At 40.6% G+C, this 23,338-nt stretch overlaps 1 protein-coding gene across 2 annotated transcripts in view; it reads right to left on the bottom strand.

Annotated features, from left to right (window-relative positions):
- Positions 1–23,338, bottom strand: part of FMO5 (flavin containing dimethylaniline monoxygenase 5) — an 89,183-nt gene that overhangs the window by 6,785 nt on the left and 59,060 nt on the right. For both annotated transcript variants that reach the window (XM_053666201.1, XM_053666200.1), the window contains exon 6: positions 7,838–8,037. In XM_053666201.1, coding sequence (XP_053522176.1) covers positions 7,838–8,037 — 200 coding nt within the window. The remainder of the gene's footprint in view (positions 1–7,837; positions 8,038–23,338) is intronic.

The raw sequence follows: 23,338 nt of genomic DNA, 5'->3' as shown, positions 1-23,338 counted from the left end.
GTTTCAAAGGCCCAAGAGCTAAACCTAGAATATTATTTTTTAAACTGTATAATAAATTACGTGTGCATAGTAATTTATAGTTATAAGTTGATTTTACATACACTTAAATTTGAGTCTCACACAAGCCCAATAAAGAAAGCAGGACAACCCTGGCTTGTGTAGCTCAGTGGATTGAGTGTGGGACTGCGAACCAGACAATTGTGGTTCAATTCCCAGTCAGGGCACATGCCTGGGTTGCAGGCTGGTTCTCTGCAGGTCAGTTCCCAGAAGGGGACACACAAAAGGCAACCATACATTGATGTTTCTCTCCCTCTCTCCTTCCCTTCCCCTCTAAAGATAAATAAATAAAGTCTTAAAAAAAAAAAGAAAGCAGGACAAGTGTCATTATCCAGGCTTTGTAGATGAGAAAACTGAGACATAAAGAAGTGGCTTGCCCAAGGTCACACAGCCTAAAATTTTTTAATTTATAATAAAATAGTTTTCTATGAACTTCCTTGTGTTTCCTAGAGATATCATAGGACAAGGATGCCAAAAAACTAGGCAGGGTTTCCAGTGTGTTGGACCTTTCTAAAAAGCAGTCTGGATCCTTGGTCCCTAAGTTAACAGGCTCTGAGAATCCTCAGCCCATCATGTTCAGACAGAGCTGGCCTAGCCTCAGGAATATGATATGTTTAAATAACTTACTGGTTTGTTGCATTTAGTTATGCTTTGACTCGAAGCTTTTACATACAGGATCTGTTCTCGTTTCAACCTCATGATTTCATCTTTTTCTCCAAACTAACCCCTTTTGACATAATTAATTTACTATTATGTCACCCACTTGTTTAAAATCTTACAATGGATCTGTACTGTCTTCATTCCAAACTTTTTATTTAGCAAATACTACAGAAGTTTACTTGGATCTGCCCAGTGAGCCTGGAAATGTGCTCAGTCACTCTTCCATCTTTCCCAGATACTCTAGTCAAACCAGACAACATGCAGGCACCAGAGCACTTTTGCTATTTTAAGACCTTGTACTTACAAGTAGAATGCTGCTTTTTCACCCTATTTGCTTAACTATCCCCTATTATGAAATAAAGTCTCAATTTATTTTGTAATTACTGAAGTTACAGATGCTACAGTTTCCATAATTTGGGTGAAATAAATGGGTGAAAGGTGTTGGGGAACAGAGCTTCAAAATATCACCCCACTCAAAAGAAAAAAATCTTTGCAGAGGAGAAACCTGTTTGATATCACCTTATCCAAGTGATTAAATTTAACATTGATATGGAATAAATTGATGTCATGTGGCCCCTGACGTGATCTACCAAGGCACAACACAACCTATGAACATTCGTGCCCAAAATGTTTAACTTGAATATAATAAAGGAAGTCCAAACATACTGACTTTCTGCAAAACAATTTAGCTTGGATTTTTAAAAAAGAATTTTCAGGGACTTCCGCCAAGATGGAGGTTTAGGTGGATATGCTGTGCCTCCTCACAAAACCAAGTTTAGGGACAACTAAATATTAGCATCAGAAAACACAACCAGAACACGGAAAACTGAACTTTTCGGAAGTCCGCTAACAACAAATTCTTCAGCCCGACCAGTAAGGGGCGAAACCGGCATCTGGTGAGGAGCTGCAAGGGAGGGCTCGGTCACACCCGGGCGCAGAATCCAGACGCGCGAATCCAGACACACGGGTTCCAAACCCAGGATTGGACCTAGTGAGCGACCGAGCAACCCACCGGGTGAGCGACTGCAGAGGAGACAGTGGGGAGGCGGTGGCAGCGAGTTGACTGCAGTTGCCTAATTGCGCGCGAGCGAAGGAGTGGGCGGTTGGACTGGCCGCAGGGGCGATAGAGGGCGCCGCCATTTCCCCGCTCTGACCACGCCCCCACATACAGCGTCACAACCCAGCGACCTGGGACTCCAAGGCGCAGTTTCTCACATTTAAAGGGCCAGAACAGACCAAAAATGTCGCAGGGAGACCTCAAAGCCCCAGAGATAAATCTAAGTGACGAAGAAATAGCAAAACTCTCAGACGCACAGTTTAAAACACTGGTCATCAGCTTCCTCACAGATCTGGTGGATTATAGCCACAAATTAGAGAAACATATGAAGGCTAAATTAAGGGAAATGAATGGAATTCCACAGGAAACCCATAGAGATGAAAAGGAAACTGGGACTCAAATCAATGGAGTGGACCAGAAGAAACCAAATAATGGCCAAACAGAAAAGAGTCAAGGAGCAAGAATTCAAAGAAATGAGGAGAATCTTAGAAACCTCCAGGACATCTTTAAATGCTCCAATATCCGAATTATAGGGGTACCAGAAGGGGGAAAGACACAACCACCAGTGGAAAAACTATTTGAACAAATAATAAAAGAAAATTTCCCCAATCTGGCAAAGGAAATAGACTTCCAAGAAATCCAAGAAGCCCAGAGAGTACCAAAAAAGTTGGACTCAAGAAGAAACACACCAAGGCATATCATAATTACATTAGCCAAAATTAAAATGAAGGAGAGAATCCTTGAAGCAGCAAGAGCTAAGGGGACAGTCACCTACAAAGGAGTCCCCATCAGACTGTCAGCAGATTTCTCAAAAGAGACCTTACAGGCAAGAAGGGGCTGGAAAGAGGTATTCCAAGTCATGAAATCCAAAGACCTACAACCAAGATTGCTCTATCCAGCAAAACTTTCATTTAGAATGGAAGGACAGATAAGGTGCTTCTCAGATAAGATCAAATTCAAGGAGTTCATCATCACCAAGCCCTTATTATATGAAATGTTAAAGGGACTTATCTAAGAAAAAGAAGTTAAAGAAACATGAACAGTGAAAGAACAACAAACTCACAGTTATTAACAACCACACCTAAAACGAAAGCAAACTAAAAGAACAGCTAGATCAGGAGTGGAAATATAGAAATGAAGATCTCAAGGAGGGTTAGCAACAGGGGAGTGGGAGGAGGAGATGGGGGAGAAGGTACAGAAAATAAGTAGCATAGACAGTAGATAGAAAATAGATGGGGGGGGGGCAAGAATAGCATGGGAAATATAGAACCTAAAGGACTTGAGACACATGAACATAAACTAAAGGGGGGTAATGGTGGGGTTGGGGGGGCAGGGTGGAGGGGAATGAAGGGGGGAATAGAACAACTGTAACAGCATAATCAATTAAAAAAATAAATTAATTTAAAAAAAAAAGAATTTTCAGATTAAGAGAAATTAAAGAAACATGACAGCTAAATGCAATGGTGTAATACCTGATAAGATCCTGGATTTAAAAATTAAAAAGCTATAAATATGTATTATTGGGGCAACTTGGTAAATTTGAATACATTATATAATGGTATTTTGTCAATGTTAAATTTTCCAAGTGTGATTATAGTATTATGTTTATACAGGAGAATGCCTTTTTTCTTAGGAAATATATGCTGAATAATTTAATTTAGGGTATAGTGTTTTAGTAATTGCAACTTACTATTAAGTGGTTCAGAAAAAACATGTATGTGTACATGTATGCAGTATACATGATGTACATGTACAAATCTATCTTCAAAGAAGGGGAGAGAAAAAGCAATATAGTGAACTATTAATAGTAGGTGAATCTAAGTGAAGAGTATATGGGTGTTCATTGTATTTACCATTTTGTATCTGAATATTTAAAATATAAAAAGTTGGTGGGGAAAAAAATCATTTAAAATCTGCCCCTAGAAATGCTTTCACAGACTCCATCCATGGCTGTGAGGACTCCCACCCTTCATGCTCTCACAACATGCATGCATTCCTTTATCTTATTCTATCATGTCTTCCTATTAGAGTATTTAAGGCAAAATACATTTCTTGAATCTGCCATTTACTTCCTTTTTAATATTGTGCTAATTAATTTCTTAATGTCATTTTTTGTATTAGTAAAATGGAAAGTGCCAACCTATTAACTCCTCAGAAAGGTAAGATGTTATTATTTGTATTAGTATTACTATTAGGTTTTTAATCTCTGTCTGCTCATGCCCAGTATAATGCTTGGTTCATAAGAGGTGCTCAATGTTTGTTGGATGAATGAATGAATGAGTGAATGATGCACTGCCCTCTACTGCCATTTTGTTGTTAGACATCACGTATAAAAACAAAAAACAGAGGACTTCCACCAAGATGGAGGCTTAGATGGAAACACTTTGCTTCCTTGCACAACCAAATCTAAAAACAACAAAGTTTTAACAACAATAAATGCAACCGAACCACACAGAAAATCAAATATGGAGTCTGAAAACTAAGAACCACCCAGCTAAACTGGTGAGAGGGGTAAAGGCAGCAGCAGGGTGGGTTGGGAAAAAAAAACTCCCAACCTGGGCGGTATGCAGGCAGCAGAGGGAAGGAATCCCAGGTGCAGGGTAGCTACCGGCAGAACCAGGGACAAATCTGCGCGGCTGGCTGGCTGTGGTCAGTCATGCATTTGCATGCAGATCAACAGGCGGGGGTGAGCGGTGAGGACTGCCATTGCTCCCTCTCTGACCCTGCCCCCACAGACAGCATCAAAACCCAGTAACCTGGGTGGCCCCGCCCTGGGGAACACCTAAGGCGCCTCTCCTCACATGTAACAGGCACGAACAGATCAAAACATGGCTCAAGAAGAACTCAAAGCCCCAGAGCTGATAAATCTAAGCGAGGAAGAAATAACTAAACTTTCAGATGCACAGTTCAAAACACTGGTGATCAGGATGCTCACAGAACTGGTTGATTTTAGTCACAAATTAGAGGAACATATGAAAGCTAAACTAATTGAAATGAATGGTAATGCACAGAAAACCAATAGTGATGGAAATTCATTTGGGAATTTCCACTGGGACTCAAATCAAGGGAGCAGACCAAAAGGAAGGAAAAAATGACCAAACAGAAAAATATGAAGAAACAAGAATTCAAAAAAACGAGGAGAGGCTAAGGAACCTCCAGGACATCTTTAAATGCTCCAACATTCGAATTATAGGGGTAGCACAGGGGGAAGAGGAACAGTCATGAGTGGAAACCTTATTTGAACAAATAATAAAAGAGAACTTCCCCAATCTGGCAAAGGCAATAGACTTCCAGGAAATCCAGGAAGCTCAGAGAGTCCCAAAGAAGTTGGACCCAAGAAGAAACACACCAAGGCACATCATCATTACATTAGCCAAGATTAAAATGAAGGAGAGAATCCTTGAAGCAGCAAGAGCTAAGGGGACAGTCACCTACAAAGGAGTTCTCATCAGACTGTCAGCTGATTTCTCAAAAGAGACCTTACAAGCAAGAAGGGGCTGGAAAGAAGTATTCCAAGTCATGAACACCAAAGACCTACAACCAAGATTGCTCTATCTAGCAAAGCTTTCATTTAGAATGGAAGGACAGATAAAGTGCTTCTCAGATAAGACCAAATTTAAGGAGTTCATCATCACCAAGCCCTTATTATATGAAATGTTAAAGGGACTTATCTAAGAAAAAGAAGATAAAAAAGATGAACAGTGAAAGGATAGCAAACTCACAGCTATTAAGAACCACACCTGAAACAAAAGCAAATTAAGAGGACAGCTAGATCAGGAGTGAACCATAGAAATGAAGATCACATGGAGGGTTAGCAACAGGGGAGTGGGAGAAGGAGAAGGGGGGAGAAGGTACAGAAAATAAGTAGCATAGATGGTAGGTAGAAAATAGATAAGGGGGAGGGTAAGAATAGTATGGGAAATATAGAATCTAAAGAACTTGAGACACGTGTTCATGAACTAAAGGGGGGGAATGGTGGGAGAGGGGTGTGCAGGGTGGAGGAGAATGGAGGGGGGGAAATAGAACAAATGTAATGGCATAATCAATAAATTTTTTTTTAATTTATTTATTTTTTTGAATTGATTATGCTGTTACAGTTGTTCTATTCCCCCCTTCATTCCCCTCCACCCCTGCCCCCCAACCCCACCATTACCCCCCTTTAGTTTATGTCCATGTGTCTCAAGTCCTTTAGGTTCTATATTTCCCATACTATTCTTGCCCCCCCCCATCTATTTTCTATCTACTGTCTATGCTACTTGTTTTCTGTACCTTCTCCCCCCATCTCCTCCTCCCACTCCCCTGTTGCTAACCCTCCTTGAGATCTTCATTTCTATGTTTCCACTCCTGATCTAGCTGTCCTTTTAGTTTGCTTTCGTTTTAGGTGTGGTTGTTAATAACTGTGAGTTTGTTGTTCTTTCACTGTTCATGTTTCTTTAACTTCTTTTTCTTAGATAAGTCCCTTTAACATTTCATATAATAAGGGCTTGGTGATGATGAACTCCTTGAATTTGGTCTTATCTGAGAAGCACCTTATCTGTCCTTCCATTCTAAATGAAAGTTTTGCTGGGTAGAGCAATCTTGGTTGTAGGTCTTTAGATTTCATGACTTGGAATATTTCTTTCCATCCCCTTCTTGCCTGTAAGGTCTCTTTTGAGAAATCTGCTGACAGCCTGATGGGGACTCCTTTGTAGGTGACTGTCCCCTTACCTCTTGCTGCTTCCAGGATTCTTTCCTTCATTTTAATTTTGGCTAATGTAATTATGATATGCCTTGGTGTGTTTCTTCCTGAGTCCAACTTTTTTGGTACTCTCTGGGCTTCTTGGATTTCTTGGAAGTCTATTTCCTTTGCCAGATTGGGGAAATTTTCTTTTATTATTTGTTCAAATAGTTTTTCCACTGGTGGTTGTGTCTTTCCCCCTTCTGGTACCCCTATAATTCGGATATTGGAGCGTTTAAAGATGTCCTGGAGGTTCCTAAGCTTCTCCTCATTTTTCTGAATTCTTATTTCTTCATTCCTTTCTGTTTGATCATTTTTTTCTTCCTTCTGGTCCACTCCATTGATTTGAGTCCCAGTTTCCTTTTCATCTCTATGGGTTTCCTGTGGAATTCCATTCATTTCCCTTAATTTAGCCTTCATATGTTTCTCTAATTTGTGGCTATAATCCACCAGATCTGTGAGGAAGCTGATGACCAGTGTTTTAAACTGTGCGTCTGAGAGTTTTGCTATTTCTTCGTCACTTAGATTTATCTCTGGGGCTTTGAGGTCTCCCTGCGACATTTTTGGTCTGTTCTGGCCCTTTAAATGTGAGAAACTGCGCCTTGGAGTCCCAGGTCACTGGGTTGTGATGCTGTATGTGGGGGCGTGGTCAGAGCGGGGAAATGGCGGCGCCGTCTATTGCCGCTGCCGCCACCGCCGGTCCAACCACTCACTCCCTCACTCGCGCGTAATTAGGCAACCACAGTCAACTCGCTGCCACCGCCTCCCCACTGTCTCCTCTGTAGTCACTCACCCGGTGGGTTGCTCGGTCGCTCACTAGGTCCAATCCTGGGTTTGGAACCCGTGCGTCTGGATTCGCGCGTCTGGATTCTGCGCCCGGGTCCGACCGAGCCCTCCTTTGTAACTCCTCACCAGACGCCGGTTTCGCCCCTTACCGGTCGGGCTGAAGAATCTGTTGTTAGCGGACTTCCGAAAAGTTCAGTTTTCCGTGTTCTGGTTGTGTTTTCTGATGCTAATATTTAGTTGTCCCTAAACTTGGTTGTGTGAGGAGGCACGGCACATCCACCTAAACCTCCATCTTGGCGGAAGTCCAATAAAATTTTAAAAAACACAAAAAACGAGTACCTAGGAAATGATCAGATGGTTAATGCCAAGGAATATCATAGATATAAGATTACAGACATATACAGACCAATGTTGGGTATCTGTAGGGCAAGGTAGAAATATGATCTCAGATTTTATGGATTTTCTTAATGTGTAGAGGTAGCTCTACTATTAGCCTATTTGAACAGTCCTTATTTTTGTGGTTTGGTTATTGCTGTCCCAATCCCATCCTGAGAACATACCTGTGTTCAGGCTTTAGGCCATACATTTCATGGTTAAACCTTTGGTTCATCCTTTTTTCCAAGTACATGTTTGTAAGTGACTGACCACAAATCTTCATAAAAAAATGTTTCAGTCGAGAATGGTACAACACATCAAAAGGATATCCATGGTCTGCCACACGATTCAGGATCCAAGCCCCTCTCCTGGTGCTGAGGAAAACCTGGGGCATGGGAAAAACTTGTTTGCTTTGACCATTCTCTGGTTCATAATCCTTTAAAAGTATCCCATTTTCTTCAAAGTACATTTAACTCAGTAGTCTGGCTTTTCAGTGCCTGCACAATTCTTCTCAGACACTAAGCTTACAATTAAATTGATGTATTCACTGACCAAGAATCTATCTTGCTCTAAACCACCACTGCATTTCCGTTTAATGTCATTATGCCTCCCTGAAAAGCCCACTATTCTCTTAATTCTGCAAAGCTTATTCATTTTTAAGATCCAGATCAAGTCTGCCTCCTCCATGAAGACACTGCAGATTGTTCTGGCTGACAGTTTTCTTTCTATCTTTTGAACTTTCTAGCACTTACCACCTGTTCAACTCATTTAAAATCATGGAACAACAAAGCTGAAAGCAACTGTAGATCATTTAATTAAAAACCCTCAGTATTATCAGTGGGTGAGTGGAAGGGGGAGACAGAGGGAAAAGGTACAGAGAATAAGTAGTATAAATGGTAGGTAGAAAATAAACCAGGGGAAGTTAAGAATAGTATAGAAAATGTAGAAGCCAAAGAACATATATGTATGACCCATGAACATGAAATAAAGGAGGAGAAATGCAGGTGGGAGGGGGTGTGCAGGGTGGAGGGGAATAAAGGGGTAAAAATGGGAAAACTGTAATAGCATAATCAATAAAATATATTTTAAAAAACCTATCAGTCTCTTTTGCCTTTGACATTGTGTTATTACAAAAAATCTGTTATTTATCATTTATATTGCTATTATTAAACTTTTTTCTTTCAACTGTGTAAAAGTGTTTAATTATGATAGCTCTTAAGGTCACACCATCAGTGAAAATATATGTGTGAAGTTAAACACTCTTATTTTCTGTCCCTCCAAATGTTTTCTTCAGAGTGGAAGAAAATTTGTACAGCATACAAATCTTTCAGTCTTGCCAACACACATCATCATATCACTTCCATTTATTGAGATTTGTCACCTATAAGTCACTATGCTAGGTCCTTTACCTGAATTTTTAAATTTTTTTTTTAGATTTTATTTATCTTTAGAAGGGAAGGAAAGGAGAGAGGGAGAGAAATATAAATGTATGGTTGCTTCTCGTGCATCCCCTGCTGGGAATTTGCCCCTCCTGGGAACTGGCCTGCAACCCAGGCATGTGCCCTGACTGGGAATTGAACTACAATCCTTTGGTTCACAGGCCCATGCTCAATCCACTGAGTTACACCTGAGGACTTATCTGCATTTTATTTAATCAACACAACAGCCTTTTGAGGAGGTATCATTATCCACATTTTATGGGTGACAAGCATGGAGAAGATGCATAACTTGCCTCAGATCATACAGCTAGTAAATGGCAAAGCTGAATTTCTAATGCCACGTCTGTACTTAAGAAATATTTCATTGATTACTTAATTGAAAAACTGAAGATTGCTAGTAGAATAATAGGAAACTAGCCAGTCATTTTATGACATTTGCTGGCTAAAGTCCATGTTCAGAGCTGATAAAAGTTTGACTCAGTAGTCTGGCTTTTCAGCCAGCACAATTCTTCTCAGACACTAAGCTTACAATTAAATTGTTATATTCAGAAGGATGCTGGGAAGATGGAGACAGAGTAAGATGGAGCTGATGCTAGCTCCTGTATTCATGGGTGAAAATCCTGGCAGATCTATAGAGAAACAGCACAATAAACCATCGGTTACCCAGCATTTATGAAATTAAAAGACCAGAGATTGTGACTGACGCTGAAACACCAGACGGTGGCAGAGTCAACCACTGGAGCTGGGTCTCACGCGGCCCCTGTGCTGCCGCCAGAGCAACAGGCCTGGGAGCCAGGGAGTAAGGTACGGAAGCCGGACACTCCAAGCCCCTGTGACAGTCCTGGGAGACAGAGGAGTCAGGAACCGGAGCGGGGACAATCTTGGCCCTTGTGCCGATGCCATAGCTACCAGCCTGGGCAATGGAAGGGTCAGTTGCAGGGGCTGGGACACCAAAGGCCCCTGTGAGGCCGCCAATAGAGACCGGCATGGGCCCTGAGGAGCCAGCTACGGGAGCTGGGACGTTCAGAGATCCTGTGCCGCTGCCATAGCGACGGGACTGGACGCCGGGAAGTCAGGTACGGAAGCCGGGACACTCCAAACCTGAGACAGCCCTGGGCGGCAGAGAAGCCCTCTACGGGAACTGGGATGTTCTCAGCCCCTGTGCCACTGCCATAGAGACAGGACTGGACACTGAGGAATCGGTGGGAGTAGGGAATTTGCCTGCCATAGAGACAGGACTAGACTCCGGGGAGTCAGGTACGGAAACCAGGACACTCCAAACTCCTGTGACAGCCCTAGGCGGCAGAGAGAGCCAGATATGGGAGCCAGGACATTCCCAGCCTCTGTGCCGCTGCCGTAGTAACGGGCCTGGGTGCTTGAGGAGGCGCCAACTAGAGCCAGGACATTCAGCAGTGGTAGGCGACCAACACAGGGACCAGCGCGAGGACCAGTGCGAGTGTAGGTGCAGACGAAGAACATCAAGAAATTTCAAGGAGTCTGCACCACTGAACTTCACAAGGATCATACCACAGAAGTTTACACCATAAAACCAGGGTTTCAGAACAGATGAATTTTAGAAGCAGAGACTAACAAGAAGAGTCTCAAACAATGGGAATACAAAGAAACAATCCCAGACTTCCGCCAAGATGGAGGCATAGGTGGATGTGCCATGCCTTCTCACAAACCAAGTTTAGAGACAACTAAATATTAGCAACAGAAAACACAGCCAGAACACGGAAAATTGAACTTTTCGGAAGTCCGTTAACAACAAATTCTTCAGCCTGACCGGTAAGGGGCGAAACCAGCGGCTGGTGAGGGGTTGCACAGGAGGACTCGGTCAGACGGACTCAGGCGCGGAATCCAGATGCGCGGAATACAGGCGCAGGGTTGGACCTAGTGAGTGACCGAGCGAGCCACCAGGTGAGCGACCACCAAGGAGACAGCGGGGAAGCGGTGCTGCGTGTTGACTGTGGTCACCCATTTGTGTGTGAGTGGACAGGCGAGAGAGTGGGCGGTTGGACGGGGCCCCGGCGATCCCCGTGGCAAGCGGCAGTAGAGGGCGCAGCCATTTCCCCGCTCTGACCACGCCCCCACGTACAGCGTCACAACCCAGCAACCTGGGAGTCCAAGGCACCGCCTCTCACACTTAAAGGGCCAGAACAGACCAAAAATGTCGCAAGTTCTCATGGCCCCAGAGCCCATAGATCTAAGCGATGAAGAAATAGCAAAACTCTCAGACGCACAGTTTAAAACACTGGTCATCAGGATCCTCACAGAACTGGTTGATTATACCGACAAATTAGACAAATATATGAAGGTGAAACTAATTGAAATGAACGGAATTGCACAGGACACCAATAGCAATGAAAAGGAAACTGGGTCTCAAATCAATGGAGTGGACCAGAAGAAAGCAAATAATGGCCAAACAGAAGAGTCAGGAAGCAAGAATTCAAAGAAATGAGGACAGTCTTAGGAACCTCCAGGACATCTTTAAACGCTACAACATCGGAATTATAGGGGTACCAGAAGGGGGAAAGGCACAGCCACCAGTGGAAAACTTATTTGAACAAATAATAAAGGAGAATTTCCCCAATCTGGCAAAGGAAATAGACTTCCAAGAAATCCAGGAAGCTGAGAGAGTCCCAAAGAAGTTGGACCCAAGAAGGAACACACCAAGGCATATCATAATTACATTAGCCAAAATTAAAATGAAGGAGAGAATCCTTGAAGCAGCAAGAGCTAAGGGGACAGTCACCTACAAAGGAGTTCTCATCAGACTGTCAGCAGATTTCTCAAAAGAGACCTTACAGGCAAGAAGGGGCTGGAAGGAGGTATTCCAAGTCATGAAAACCAAAGACCTACAACCAAGATTGCTCTATCCAGCAAAACTTTCATTTAGAATGGAAGGACAGATAAGGTGCTTCTCAGATAAGATCAAATTCAAGGAGTTCATCATCACTAAGCCCTTATTATATGAAATGTTAAAGGGACTGACCTAAGAAAAAGAAGTTAAAGAAACATGAACAGTGAAAGGACAACAAACTCACAGTTATTAACAACCACACCTAAAACGAAAGCAAACTAAAAGGACACCTAGATCAGGAGTGGAAACGTAGAAATGAAGATCTCAAGGAGGGTTAGCAACAGGGGAGTGGGAGGAGGAGATGGGGGGAGAAGGTACAGAAAATAAGTAGCACAGACAGTAGATAGAAAATAGAAGGGGGGCAAGAATAGCATGGGAAATATAGAATCTAAAGGACTTGAGACACATGGTCATAAACTAAAGGGGGTAATGGTGGGGAAGGAGGGGTAGGGTGGAGGGGAATGAACGGGGGAATAGAACAACTGTAACAGCATAATCAATAAAAAAATTAAAAAAAAGAAACAATCCCCAGATGAAAGAAAAAGCAGAAATTTCAGAAAGAATGTTAGATGAAATAGAGGCTGATCAACTATCAGACAGTGAATTCAAAGCACTGGTTATTATGAAGTTCAAAGAGCTCACAGTGAACTACCAGAAACTAAAGAGGAACTATAATGATCTCTCTGCAAACTACAGCAACATCAAAAAGGAAATGGAAACTATCAGCAGGGGACAAGAGGAAATGAAGAACACAATTTCCGAATTGAAGTACACAGTAGAAAGTTTCCAAAGTAGGATAGATGAAGCGGAGGATAGGATTAGTGAGTTGGAGGACAAGGTAGAAAGCATCTCACAGAAAGAGCAAGAAAATGAAAAGAGGCTCAGAAAGAATGAAGAGGGATTAAGAAAATGCAAGACAATATGAAACCTAATAATATCCGAATAATAGGAATACCAGAAGGAGAAGTAGAAGAACAAGGGATAGGAAACGTATTTGAAAGAGTAATGAGAGAAAATTTTTCTAATTTGATAAGAGAAAAAGTCTCACAAATCCAGGAATCACAGAGAGTCCCAACCAAGAGGAACCCAAAGAGGCCCACTTCAAGACACATCATCATTAAAATGGCAAAATTCCAAGACAAAGAGAGAATCTTAAAGGCAGCAAGGGAGAAAAAAGAAGTAACATACAAGGGAGCCCCAATAAGGTTAGCTACTGACTTCTCAATGGAAACACTTCAAACAAGAAGAGAATGGCAAGAAATATTTCAAGTAATGAGAACCAGAGGCCTACAACCAAGGCTACTTTACCCAGCAAGGCACTCAATCAAGATAGATGGCCAAATAAAGAGCTTCCAAGACAAAAGAAGTCGAAAAGAATATGCCTCCACCAAACCAGCTCTACAAGAAATACTAAAAGGACTGCTTTAAGGGAAGGAAGGATAAGAGGGAGACAGAGAGGAACACAAGTACAAAAATGGCAATGAATAAGTACCTATCAATAATAACCTTAAACGTAAATGGATTAAATGGTCCAATCAAAAGACACAGAATAGCTCAATGGATAAAAAAGCATGACCCACACATATGCTGTCTACAAGAGACCCACCTCAGGACAAAAGACCATCACAGACTAAAAGTGAAAGGCTGGAAACAAGTTTTCTAAGCAAACGGAGAAGAAAAAAAAGCTGGGGTAGCAATTCTCATATCAGACAAAATAGACTTAAAAAAAGGGCCATAAAGAGAGACCCAGAAGGTCACTTCATAATACTCAAGGGAAGAATCCACCAAGAAGACATTAACATTGTAAACATATATGCACCAAACATAGGGGCACCCAAATATATCAAGAAAATCTTAGAGGACTTCAAGAAAGATATTGAGAGCAACACAATTATAGAAGGGGATTTGAACACCCCACTATCAAAATGGACAGATCTTCCAAACAAATTATCAACAAAGATATTGTGGAATTAAACAATACCCTAGACGAAATGGACTTAACTGATATGTATAGAGCCCTTCATCCCAAAGAAGCTAAATACACATTCTTTTCAAATGCACATGGAACATTTGCAAAGATAGACTACATGATAGGACACAAAACGAGCCTCAAAAAAATTCAAGAAATTTGAAATCATACCAAGCATCTTCTCTGACCACAAGGGACTGAAATTAGAAACCGACCCCAAAGAAAACAACCCAAAGCACCCCAAAACATGGAGACTGAATGGTATGCTATTAAACAATGAATGGGTCAAGAATGAAATTAGGGAAGAAATCAAAACATTTCTGGAAACAAATGAAAATGATCTCACAACAATCCAAAACTTATGAGACACAGCAAAGGCAGTCCTGAGAGGGAATTTTATAGCAATACAGGCCTACTTAAGGAAAATAGAAACATTTCAAACAAACAACCTAACCCTACGCCTGCACGAACTCGAGGAACAACAACAAAGACAGCCCAGAGCAAGGAGAAGGAAGGAAATAACCAACATTAGAGCAGAATTAAATGACATAGAAACTAAAAGCACAATTCTAAGGATCAATGAAACCAGGAGTTGGTTCTTTGAGAAGATAAACAAAATAGACAAGCCTTTAAGTAGGCTCATCAAGAAAAGAAGAGAGAGGACACAAATAAACACAATCAGAAATGAAAAAGGAGAGATTACAACTGATACCACAGAAATAGAAGGGATTGTAAGAAATTACTATGAAGAGCTGTATGCCAAGAAATTTGAAAACCTAGGGGAAATGGACACATTTCTAGAAAAATACAATGTTTCAAAACTCAGTGAAAAAGAAGCAGAAAATCTAAATACACCAATAACAGCATAAGAAATTGAAGCACTAATCAAAAAACTCCCATCACACAAAAGCCCCGGACCAGATGGGTTCACAGGAGAATTCTACAAGCATTTAAGGAAGAGCTAACCCCTATTCTCCGCAGATTATTCCCAAAAATCCAGAAGGATGGAAAACTCCCAAATTCTTTTGATGAAGCCAGCATCATCTTAATTCCAAAACCAGATAGAGACACAACAAAGAAAGAAAACTTCAGGCCAATATCACTGATGGACATAGATGCTAAAATCCTCAACAAAATATTGGTAAATCGCATCCAACAATGTATCCAAAAGATCATACACCATGATCAAGTGGGAATCATCCCAGGGATGCAAGGATGGTTCAATATTCACAAATCAGTAAATGTAATACATCACATAAACAAAAGCAAAGACAAAAATCACATGATCATATCAATGGACGTGGAAACAGCTTTTGATAAGGTACAACACCCATTTATGATAAAAACACTCAGCAAAGTCGGAATACAGGTAGCATTTCTCAAAATAATAAAGGCCATTTATGAGAGACCTACAGCCAATATCATACTCAATGGACATAAACTAAAAGCTTTTCCTCTAAGATCAGGAACAAGACAAGGTTGTCCACTTTCACCACTTCTATTCAATATAGTATTGGAAGTTTTAGCCACAGCGATCAGGCAAGAAAAGGAAATAAAAGGCATCCAAATAGGAAAGGAGGAAGCAAAACTGTCACTGTTTGCAGATGACAGGATAGTGTACATGGAAAATCCTATAGACTCTACCCAAAAACTGCTCAAACTAATTAATGAGTTTGGCAAAACAGCTGGTTACAAAGTCAATATCCAGAAATCAAAGGCATTTTTGTATACCAACAGTGAATCAGCAGAAGCAGAAATAAAGAAGAAAATCCCATTTGATATAACAAAAAGAAAAATAAAATATGTGGGAATAAACCTAACCAAGGAGGTAAAAGACCTATATGCAGAAAACTACACAGCACTGAAGAAATAAATCAAGGAAGACACAGACAAATGGAAACATATACCTTGTTCATGGATTGGAAGAATTAACATCATCAAAATGTCCATACTACCCAAAGCAATATACAGATTCAATGCAATACCTATTAAAGTACCAATGGCATATTTCACAGACATAGAAGAAACACTTCGAAAATTTATATGGAACCATAAATGAGCCCGAATAGCAGCTGCTCTTTTGAGAAAGAAGAACAAAGTAGGGGGGATCACAATACCTGATATCAAACTGTATTACAAGGCCACTGTAATCAAAACAGCCTGGTACTGGTATAAAAACAGGCACATAGACCAATGGAACAGAACAGAGAGCCCAGAAATCAACCCAACCCTCTACAGTCAATTAATATTCGACAAAGGGGGCAGTAACATAAAATGGAGTTAAGATAGCCTCTTCAACAAATGGTGTTGGCAGAACTGGACAGCTACGTGCAAAAAAATGAAATTTGTGCACAGACTTACACCATACACCAAAATAAATTCAAGGTGGATAAAAGACTTAAATGTAAGTCGTGACACCATTAAAGTCCTAGAGGAGAACATTGGCAAGAAAATCTCAGATATATCACACAGCAACATTTTTACAGATATGTCCCCTAGAACAAGGAATATAAAGGAAAGAATAAACAAATGGGATCTCATCAAAATAAAAAGCTTCTGCATGGCTAAAGAAAACAGTATTAAATTAACAAGACAACCAACTGTATGGGAAAACATATTTGCCAATGATACCTCAGACAAAGGTTTAATCTCCAAAATATACAAAGAACTTACAAGACTCCACTCTAAGAAGACACCCAACCCAATTAAAAAATGGGAAAAGGACTTGAACAGACACTTCTCCAAGGAGGACATACAGAACATTCAGAGACACATGAAGAGATGCTCAAAATCGTTAGCTATCAGAGAGATGCAAATTAAAACCACAATGAGATACCACTTTACACCAGTCAGGATGGCTATCATAAACAAAGCAACAAACAACAAATGTTGGAGAGGTTGTGGGGAAAAGGGGTTCTTAGTTCACTGTTGGTGGGAGTGCAGACTGGTACAACCATTATGGAAAACAGTATGGAATTTTCTCAGAAAAATAAAAATTGACCTGCCCTTTGACCCAGCAATTCCACTGCTGGGATTATATCCTAAGAATCCTAAAACATCAATATCAAAGAACCTATGCACCACAATGTTCATAGCAGCACAATTTACAATAGCCAAGAGTTGGAAGGAACCTAGGTGCCTATCAGTAAATGAATGGATCCAAAAAATTGTGGTACATATACACAATGGAATTCTATGCTGCAGAGAGAAAGAAGGAGCTACTACCTTTTGCAACAACATGGATGGAACTGGAAAGCATTATGCTGAGTGAAATAGGCCAGGTGCTGAAAGACAAATACCATATGATCTCACCTTTAACAGGAAGCTAAACAACGAAACAAACAAGCAAGCACAAAAAAACAAACAAACAAAGACACTGAAATAGAGAACAAGGGATAGTGACCAGAGGGGAGAAGGAAGGGAAGTTAAGGGGAAAAAGGGGGAGGGATTTGGAGGAACAAATAGGAAGGACACAGGGATGAGAACTAAGGGGGGTGGAAATGAGAGGGAGGTGGGGAGCAAGGGGCAGGGGAGGCTGGGATGGGAAAAATAGACAAGAAACTGTACTTGAAAAATAACTAAATAAAATTAATTAAAAAAAGAATAAAAAAGATTTCTATTTGCAAAAAATAAATAAATAAATAAATAAATAAATAAATAAGTAAGTAAGTAAGTAAATAAATAAATAAATAAATAGTTATATTCACTGACCTAGACTATATCTTGCTCTTAACCACCACTGCATTTCTGGTTAATGTCACTATGCCTCCCTGAAAAGCCCTAGCAAAAATATCACTACATTAGAAAACTTTCTAGAGATAGGTTTGAGTACTAAGGAATATAAGTGCATTGATTTATGGACTTTAGTCTCTACTCTAAATCAAGTCTCCACTTTAAGTAAAAAGGCAACCTGTCTACAGTTGGGGATAATCATGTACTTCACACATATATCATCAATGACAGTGACTTTACTTTGATGCTATCACAATTAGTCACCTTTATATATAACAGTTGAAAGAACAAGCATGGTCTTAGGGATTAAATGGTTTTGTGTGCAGTATACCTTTTGTTATATATGAGTAATCTAAATGTGCTCAGAAACTCAATTAAAAGTTTCGTATGTGTACAACAGTGACAATAATACATATAAACACAAGACTGTTGTGAGAAATAGTGTACAAAAATACCACATAGTAAACACTCTAAATGCTTAATGGCTATCATCACCCTTCAGTTTTCCAACTATACCTTGTTTTAAACAATCATATTTATAAGTTTGGATTTGTAAGAAACAAATGTTAAGAAAAATTGTTTTTCAAGAAAGGGATATTTTCTCTTTACAAAAGTATTATGATACAAGAATTCCTACACCAAAATGTCCTAGATACACTGAAATTTATCGGTTCATTTAAAATGTTTGATTTACAAACTACCTGCCATATATACAATTTATTTATTTATTTATTTATTTATTTATTTATTTATTTATTTATTTATTAACTATGCCATTACAGTTGTTCTATTTCCCCCTTTCATTGTCCTCCACCCTGCACAACCCTCCCACCATTCCCCCCTTTAGTTTATGACCACGTGTCTCAAGTTCTTTAGATTCTATATTTCCCATACTATTCTTGCCCTCCCCCTATCTATTTTCTACCTACCATTTATGCTACTTATTTTCTGTACCTTTTACCTCCTTCTCCTCCTCCCACTCCCCTGTTGCTAACCCTCCTCATGATCTTCATTTCTATGGTTCTGCTCCTGATCTAGCTGTCCTCTTAATTTGCTTTTGTTTTAGGTGTGGTTCTCAATAACTGTGAGTTTGCTGTCCTTTCACTGTTCATCTTTTTTATCTTCTTTTTCTTAGATAAGTCCCTTTAACATTTCATATAATAAGGGCTTGGTGATGATGAACTCCTTGTATTTGATCTTATCTGAGAAGCACTTTATCTGTCCTTCCATTCTTAATGAAAGCTTTACTAGATAGAGCAATCTTGGTGGTAGGTCTTTGGATTTCATGACTTAGAGTACCTCTTTCCAGCCCCTTCTTGCCTGTAAGGTCTCTTTTGAGAAATCAGCTGACAGTCTGATGGGAACTCCTTTGTAGCTGACTGTCCCCTTAGCTCTTGCTGCTTCTAGGATTCTCCCCTTCATTTTAATCTTGGCTAATTTAATGATGATGTGCCTTGGTGTGCTTCTTCTTGGGTCCAACTTCTTTGGGACTCTCTGAGCTTCCTGGATTTCCTGGAAGTCTATTGCCTTTGCCAGATTGGGGAAGTTCTCCTTTATTATTTGTTCAAATAAGTTTTCCGCTCATGGCTGTTGCTCTTCCCCTTCTGCTACCCCTATAATTTGGATGTTGGAGTGTTTAAAGATGTCCTGGAGGTTCCTTAGCCTCTCCTCGTTTTTTTGAATTCTTGTTTCTTCATATTTTTGTTTGGTCATTTTTTCCTTCTTTCTGGTCTGCTCCGTTGATTTGAGTCCCAGCTTCCTTTTCATCATTATTGGTTTCCTGTGCATTTCCCTTCATTTCAATTAGTTTAGCCTTCATATGTTCCTCTAATTTGTGACTAAAATCAACCAGTTCTGTGAGCATCCTGATCACCAGTGTTTTGAACTGTGCCTCTGAAAGTTTGGCTATTTCTTCATCACTTAAGAGTTATGGGCTCTGGGGCTTTGAGTTCTCCTTTAGCCATGTTTTGGTCTGTTGGTGCCTGTTATGTATGAGGAGCAGAGCCTTAGATGTTCCCCAGGGTATGGCCACCCAGGTTGCTGGGTTGTGATGCTGTATGTGGGAGTGGGGTCAAAGAGGGGCAATAGCGGTCCCCTCTGCTACTTCCTGCCACTGGGGCCTGCAAGGTCTGTCTCAATGCTCGCTCCTTCACTGGTTTATGTGTGTGTGAATGCGTGACCGTGGTCAGCCTGCCACCTTGCGACCTCATGGGTCTGCCTGTTGAAACCCCATGCCTGGAATCCACCAACTGCTGCTTGTGCACCTGGGTCTGTCTGGTCGAGTTTTCCTGTGCAACCCAGCTCTGCCAGTCACTGACTCCGCCCCTCTTACCGGTCTGGCAGAAGGGTTTGTTGTTGTTGAACTTCCATATAGTTCAATTTTCTGTGTTTTGGCTGTGTTTTTGTTACTAAAACTTTGTTGTCTTTAAACTTGGTTGTGTGAGAAGGCACAATGTTTCCACCTATACCTCCATCTTGGCAGAAGTCTCATATATATAATTTAATACATAAAGCAAAAAGTCAGAATCCAGCAACTGAATTTCTTCAGCTTATTTTACTGGTGTGACAGTACTGTCTTTGCTATGTCTTTTCCCAGGCTCTCTCAGTCACAGCTATCTTATCTCTACACACTCTGCATGCTTTGTTCTTTGGCAGTAAAAAAATTTTCAGTGTATGTAAACCCAGCTACCTTATAATGGGACATTTGATGAGTCAATAATATTAAAAAAGGTTCATACCTTGGGCCCCCACCACAAATCTTGCACTTCCTTTTTTTAAAATAGATTTTATTGATTATGCTACTACAGTTGTCCCATTTCCCCCCCTTTATTCCCCTCTGCCCTGCATATGCCCTCCAACCCACATTCCCCGCCCCCTTTATTTCATCTCCTTGTGTCATGAATTAAACTATATATAAGTTCTTTGGCTTCTACATTTCCCATACTATTCTTAACCTCCCCCTATCTACTTTCTACCTATCATTTCTGCTACTTATTCTCTGTACCTTCCTTGCCCCTCCCTCCCACTGCCCTGTTGTAACCCTCCATGTGATCTACATTTCTGTGGTTCTGTTCCTGTTCTAATTGTTTGCTTATTATTTTGTTTTCCTTTTAGGTGTGGTTGTTAATAACTGTGAGTTTGCTATCATTTTACTGTTCAATTTTTTTTATCTTTTTTAAAGATAAATCTCTTTAACATTTCATATAATAGGGGCTTGGTGATGATGAACTTCTTTAACTTGACCTTATCTGGGAAGCACTTTATCTGCCCTCTCATTCTAAATGAAAGCTTTGCTGGATAGAGCAATCTTGAATGTAGGTCCTTGCTTTTCATGACTTGGAATACTTCTTTCCAGCCCCTTCTTGCCTGCAAGTTCTCTTCTGAGAAATCAGCTGACAGTCTGATGGGAATTCCTTTGTAGGTGACTGTCTCCTTTTCTCTTGCTGCTCTTAAGCTTCTCTCCTTCATTTTAATCTTGGCTAATGTAATGATGATGTGTCTTGGTGTGTTCCTCCTTGGGTCCTCCTGGACTTCTTGGGTCCAGGACTCTCTGAGCTTCCTGGATTTCCTAGAAGTCTCTTTCCTTTGCCAGATTGGGGAAGTTCTCCTTCATTATTTGTTCAAATATTGTTGCTGTTCTTCTTCCCCTTCTGGTACCCCTATAATTTGGATGTTGGAACATTTAAAGATATTCCAGAGGTTCCTAAGTCTCTCCTCTTTTTGAATTCTTATTTCTTCATTTTTTTCTGGTTGGATGTTTCTTTCTTCCTCCTGGTCCACACTATTGATTTGAGTCCCAATTTCCTTCTCATCACTATTGGTTCACTATACATTTTCCTTCATTTCACTTAGTGTAGCCTTCATATTTTCATCTAATTTGCAAACAAATTCAACCAATTCTATGAGCATCCTAATTACTAGTGTTTTGAACTGTGTATCTGATAGGATGGCTATCTCATGTGCACATAGTTGTATTTTTTCTGGAGCTTTGATCTCTTCTTTCATTTGGGCCACTTTTTTTTTTTTTTAAATCTCACCTAAGGTGGAACCTTAGGTGTTCACCAGGGTGGGGCAACCGACATAGCTGAATTGTGATGCTGCATGTGGGGGAGGGGTCTGAGAGGGAACAATGTCACTTTGCTCTCTGCAGATTTCAGTCACTTCCCTGACAACCCACAAGCAACGTGGTCCCTTCTGGTGCTGATTCCGGGTGGGTGGTCTTGTGTACATTCTAACACTCTGTGGATCTCTCCAACGAACTCTCCTGTGAGACTGGGAGTTTCTCCCACTGGCGCCTCAACCCCCATAGGTGTTTTCAATCAGTGGTTTGAGCCTTTATTTCCCCAAGCTGGAGCCCTGGGCTGTGTGATCGGTCTTGCTCCCCAGATGTTCTTTCCAGTTTATCCACATGCTAATGTGAGACCACCCACTCCACCGGCTGCCACCTAGCCAGGTCCAACAGCTGCTGCCTTGTTAGCCAGCTACAGCTTTGCCCGCCCTGCCCTGCAATCTGCTGCCTTGCAACAAGTCTTCTCCGCCCCTCCTACCAGTCTGGATAAATGTGTCTCTTTTAACTCCTTGGCTGTCGGACTTCCATACAGTTTGATTTCTCTCAGTTCTGGTTGCTTTTTATTTTTAAATTGTTGTTGTCCTTCTATTCATTGTTCGAGGAGGCACAGTGTGTCTATCTACGTCTCCATCTTGGCTGGAAGCCCCTGCACATTCTTTTAATCATAATATCCATACACATTTTATTATCCTTTCTCATTTATATAATTATTTCCTGAAAAATACTTGTTGAATTAAACATGGAGCATCTGATATCACTTTTTTGGTGATAAATTGGGATATGACTGAGAAGTATTATTGGATAGAGTTTCTGAATACAGACCATTTAACAAAGTTGTGGCATTTAACTGTTATTTTTAAAAATAATTTAAAACATATTTGTGGAGAAGCACAGCATAATTAAAGTCAAGTGAAGAACAACCAGACATCTATTGTTGATAGTTATGATTCAATAAAGACATGAATAGCAAAATATAAAAATGACATGTCTTTTTCTAGAAATTTATAATGAAGACACTTTCTTTCCAGTTTGAAATCTGTGACACAAAACAAACAAACAAAAACCCTCAAAGACACAGAATTTGCTTTAGTGAAAATGTCATTCTCTGTTACCTAACTGTATGCAAAGGCTGGTGTGAGCCACATACATGTGCTACAGTTTGGACACTTTCACATTGATAAGCATATTGTCTTTGGAAAAATTAGACTGCTTCTTTTTTTCCAGTTGGGTAGTGAAGAGGAACATTCCCCTACCATCCTCTAAGTGAAAAGTTTTCAGTAACCCCATGTGCATTCCTTCAAATAAGAGCATAGCACTTCTGCTGGCCAACAAAAGATCCATACTTCTGAGTGCTACATTCTGACAAGCTCTCCCATCAATTATATGGTCTTCTTCAAAACCCAAAGAGAACAGCTGATTGGGATTATGAGCATAGTCTGTGGCCATGACATTATTCCTTAGTGTGAGGCCAATCAAATAAATGATGGGAATCTAACTGGCAACCTTGGCTCCATCATATTATCAATTAGTGTTGCCAAGTGAGGCAATGATACAAGCCATTTGCCCTTGGAACTGATGAGCTATGTGCAGGTATTCATACTCTCTATTGAGTCC

Source organism: Artibeus jamaicensis, unplaced genomic scaffold (genome assembly GCF_021234435.1).
Source record: "Artibeus jamaicensis isolate MK-2021 breed Jamaican fruit bat unplaced genomic scaffold, CSHL_Jam_final contig_447, whole genome shotgun sequence".
Lineage (NCBI taxonomy): Eukaryota > Metazoa > Chordata > Mammalia > Chiroptera > Phyllostomidae > Artibeus > Artibeus jamaicensis.
Note: the sequence above shows the minus strand (reverse complement) of the source record. Positions and strands in the feature narration are given on the sequence as shown.